The 4,662-nt window shown below is 54.3% G+C and overlaps 1 protein-coding gene across 1 annotated transcript in view; it reads right to left on the minus strand.

The window, feature by feature from the left end:
* Ruvbl1 (RuvB-like AAA ATPase 1) overlaps nt 1-4,662 on the minus strand; it is a 24,082-nt gene that overhangs the window by 17,160 nt on the left and 2,260 nt on the right. Inside the window, exons 2-3 of the mRNA XM_013032301.1 lie at nt 4,217-4,303; nt 3,838-3,967 (exon numbers count right to left, since the gene is read on the minus strand). Of these exons, the coding sequence (XP_012887755.1) occupies nt 3,838-3,967; nt 4,217-4,303 (217 nt within the window). The remainder of the gene's footprint in view (nt 1-3,837; nt 3,968-4,216; nt 4,304-4,662) is intronic.

The following is a 4,662-nucleotide window of genomic DNA, read 5'->3' on the forward strand; positions in this document are numbered from 1 at the left end:
CTGAACTCTGGGCCTGGGCGCTGTCCCTCAGCTCTTCAGCTCAAGGCTAGCACTCTACCACTTGAGCCACAGCGCCACTTCCGGCTTTTTCTGCTTATGTAGTATTGAGGAATCGAACCCAGGACCTCATGCATGCAAGGCAGGCACTCTACCACTGAGCCACCTTCCCAGCCCCTGTTGGTTTCTTACAAACACAGGAGACATGATCTCCAAACCATTAGTAATGAATGAGTGATTGCCGGATATTCATTCTGTGTTAATTAGTGAGGAATGACACGTTAGGCCAAACTTTGGAGCTATAATTGGTTTTAAGAAGTCACTTAACACGCCCTACTGTGAACTACAGATGAATGGTTGGTAAGAGAATGACATCTGGCAGATGCAGAACAAAACCAGATGTAATCCAGGTCTGGTTAAACATCAAGCCTGAAAGCAAAGGCTTTTAAGTTGGCCCAGGCTGGGGAACGCCATGGCCTTTGAATGCCGTTTTCATCTTTCCTCAACTCTGAAACAAGAACACACAGAAGGCCAATTTCCAAGACACCGGGGGAGGAGGGAGGTGGGGAGGAGGGAGCTGGACGGGGGGAGGGGGAGGCAGAAGGAAAACGCCGGCCTGAGACTGAAGAAGGTCAGCTGTGAGATGACCATCAAGGCGCCCCAGGGCGGGTCCCTTCTTTTCTGTTTTTGGCAGTACAGGGGTTTAACTCGGAGCCTCACGCATGCTAGGTAAGCACTCTACAAGATCAGTCCTTTTTGCTTTAGCTTCACTTAGGTTCAGAGGTTCTTCTGTTCACCTGGGCCAGCCTGAACCACAGTCCCGCCACCTCCACCTCCGCTCTGAGCAGCTGGGTGACAGGCGTGCACCACCACATCACACCGCCCTTTCATGGTCAGGCATCGGCACATAGAGTAACCCACAAAGCTCTGGCCTGTGGGAGGGAGGCTGGCTCTACCCACCTAACTCTGCTGCTATTCTTCAATATAACCTTCACCACAGGGCTGGGAAGGTGTCTCAGTGGTAGAGCGCTTGCCTTGCATGCATGAGGCCCTGGGTTCCATTCCTCAGTACCACATAAGAAAAAAGAAAAAAGCCGGAGTGGCACTGTGGCTCAAGTGGTAGAGCGCTAGCCTTGAGCTGAAGAGCTGAGGGACAGCGCCCAGGCCCAGAGTTCAGGCCCACGACTGAACAAAAAAAAAACCTTCACCACAGGCCAGTCTCAGGCCTGTCAAGCGAAGGTGCTAACATGGTGGTTAGGTCAGAAAGTGGCAAACCAGTTGTCAGTATACTGGTTCTGAGAGGCGCACGACGTCTCGTGCATGGTTTAAGCTCCGTTTGCTGCTGGGTTGAGCACGGGGCCATCTCACGCAGTTCTGAGGCCCTGCATCCTCTTCCCTGCACGGAGCAGCTACCAAAGCCACGATGCTCTCGCCTGGGGACAAACCTGAGCTCTGAGCCCAGTAGGGCCACCTCTGAACAGCTTTTCTAAGTGCAAAAGGCAGGCTCCGGAGCGAAGGCCCCCCGCGCGGCCCGGCCCGCCTCTGCCCACGGCTAGGCCCACGTCTCTGCTGTTTCATACTTCAAGCACAGCAAGGCATCCCTCACCCTCCAATACTGAAGACCTGCCACACCGTGCCACACCACACCAGTGTCACACCATACACCACACCACGCCAGTGTCACACCATATACCATACCACGCCAGTGTCACACCACACCACGCCACACCAGTGTCACACCACACCACACCACGCCAGTGTCACACGCCACAGTGTCACACCATACACCACACCACGCCAGTGTCACACCATATACCACACCACACCATACACCACACGCCACAGTGTCACACCACACCACACCACACCACACACCATACACCACACCACGCCACAGTGTCACACACCACACTGTGTCACACCATACACCACACCACGCCAGTGTCACACCACACCACAAACCACACCACACCGTGTCACACCATACATCACACCACGCCACAGTGTCACACACCACACCGCGTCACACCATACGCCACCCTGTGTCACACCATACACCACACCCCATGACACCATGCCACACGGTGCCGCACCGCGCCGCGTCACACCACACACCGCAGCGAGCCGCGCCGCGTCACACCACACACCGCAGCGAGCCGCACCGCGCCGCGTCACATCGCAGCGAGCCGCGCCGCGTCACACCACACACCGCAGCGAGCCATGCCGTGTCACACCACACACACACCGCAGCGAGCCGCGCCGCGTCACACCACACACCGCAGCACACCGCAGCGAGCCGCGCCGCGTCACACCACACACCGCAGCACACCGCAGCGAGCCACGCCGCGTCACACCACACACCGCAGCACACCGCAGCGAGCCGCGCCGCGTCACACCACACACCGCAGCACACCGCAGCAAGCCACACCGCGTCACACCACACACCGCAGCGAGCCACACGGCGTCACACCACACACCGCAGCGAGTCACGCCGTGTCACACCACACACCGCAGTGAGCCGCGCCGTGTCACACCACACACCGCAGTGAGCCGCGCCGTGTCACACCACACACCGCAGCGAGCCGCGCCGCGTCACACCACACACCACAGCGAGCCGCGCCGCGTCACACCACGCTGCACCGTTCTTCTTAAGGCACCTCTCAAGCAACAGTGCAGGTCAAGGGTAGCAAGCAGTAGAAACCACACTGGAGAAGTATCTACACCAGGTGAGCTGTTATCTTTCAGAACCAGGACAACAGAATAAACGGGACCCCGCGTCTTTCCTGGCAACAGGCTTGAAGGACTTCGGAACCATGCACTTTGAGAGGAGAAAAGTAGCAGAGGAAAAGAGGGACATGCCTTGGGCTAGCTAATGTTGCTTGTGGAGAGCTGCAACCCCTCACCGGCCGAACCAGGCCCCGAGGGCAGAGGGCCTGCGTTCAAAGGCTGCAACGGGGGACAAAGTTCTTTCACAAACACAGCACATCTTCCTCCGTTATAAAGCACCAGCATGAGGTTCGCCTCCCACTCCAGTTACAATTTCAAAGTTCAGTCACTTGGTGCGTCTCAGCTTCTGAGCAGCCAAGGATGGGCCTTAGGCCGTCAGTGGCCTATGCCTTCACACAGGCAGGCCTGGCTCCTGCTGGCCTGGCCTTGCCAAGGGCCCCTGTAAGTGAGCGAGCGCAGCCCGGAGCTCCCGACAAGCCACCGTGCTCCACCGAGAAGGCCTTTTCCTTCTCCAGAGCCAAAGCCTCACCCAACGCTGGAGGGCAGATAGCTGAGTCCGCACCACCTCCCGGTCAACCCCAGCGGCAACAAGTTTGCCTTCCTGTGTCTTCCTGAAACCCCTTCCAGAGGCACACTGCCATTCAGTACTGTCACGGCTCACAGTTGTTCTGCCCTGGAAAGACCTTTCCCACCCTGAGGAGAGGAATCCTGTCTCTGCCAGAGAGCGGACACAAGGTATAATAATGCCCATGTGCCACTGATCATACAAACTAATGTTTATCTAAACAAACTCCAGAAAAAAGAAGCAAGAGTTGTTTACTCTTTTGGCTTTCTTTGTCCTGTTTGTTCCTTTATATGTCTTTGGGAGTCTGAGGGGAAGCATAGAAATGGAGGAACAAAAGGCAAACAAATGCAGCAATTACTCCTGGAACAATATGTTGAAAATGAATTTTACAGCTTGTGGTTAGGGATGGGAAGGGGCAACACTGTCCAAAAAGAAATATACTCGTACCTGACTTATATGACGTAATCGCCCCCCATACATCACCTTTATAATAACAATACTGGGGAAAAAAAGACTCCTATCTCTAATTCTTTCTCCTTTTCATCTCAAACAACAATGGAGAAACCGAACGTGGGAAAAACGCGGCTCACTTGTTTTCTTCACCTTCAAGTAAGTGTCACCATGAAGATTTTTATGATAGCTGGGCCAAGAGGAATGAGTTTCCAATGCAAAGGAGACCTGACAGAGTGAAAGGCCAATTCTAGAGATGACAAGACCCCTCTGAGGCCTCACTCTCTTCTCTGGGGTAGGCCAGGACAATTTAAATTTCAGAAGCATGGATTTTAGACACTCAATTGTATTAGTTTTTAAAACATACACATAATCAATTTAGCTAAACAAAGACTAGTTAAGACATAAACTCAATTTGGCTTAGACATCAGGATCATTCTCTTGGGTAGCTTAAAAAAAGTGAGACAAAATGAGTACCTTGCCAGTTCCAGGAGGGCCTGCCAACAAGACAGCTCTTCCAGCCATTTTCTTGCTTTTGATTAATTCTACTATTACACCACATGCCTGTACACAATGGAAAGAAAGAGTCAATAATAAAATGCTTTTCGGGGGGGTGGGGGTGGGGGAGGAGGTCCAGCTGCTGGTCCACACAATTCCCATACGCATCCAACTAACCCCAAGGCCAGGAGTCCGTGGCCACTGCTGTAGGTACTGGGCAGTGGAGGAGGCAAAAAAAAGCCTTGTGTGCCAGCTCAGGCACACAAACATGGATGAACTCGACACCAGGAAGAAAGATGGCCCGTGACGTGGGGAGGGGTAGGGAGGTACCAGTGGGTGACGTGGGGAGGGGTAGGGAGGTACCAGTGGGTGACGTGGGGAGGGGTAGGGAGGTACCAGTGGGTGACGTGGGCAGGTCTAGGGAG

This window comes from Dipodomys ordii, unplaced genomic scaffold (assembly GCF_000151885.1).
Source record: "Dipodomys ordii isolate 6190 unplaced genomic scaffold, Dord_2.0 Scaffold153, whole genome shotgun sequence".
Taxonomy (NCBI): Eukaryota; Metazoa; Chordata; class Mammalia; order Rodentia; family Heteromyidae; genus Dipodomys; species Dipodomys ordii.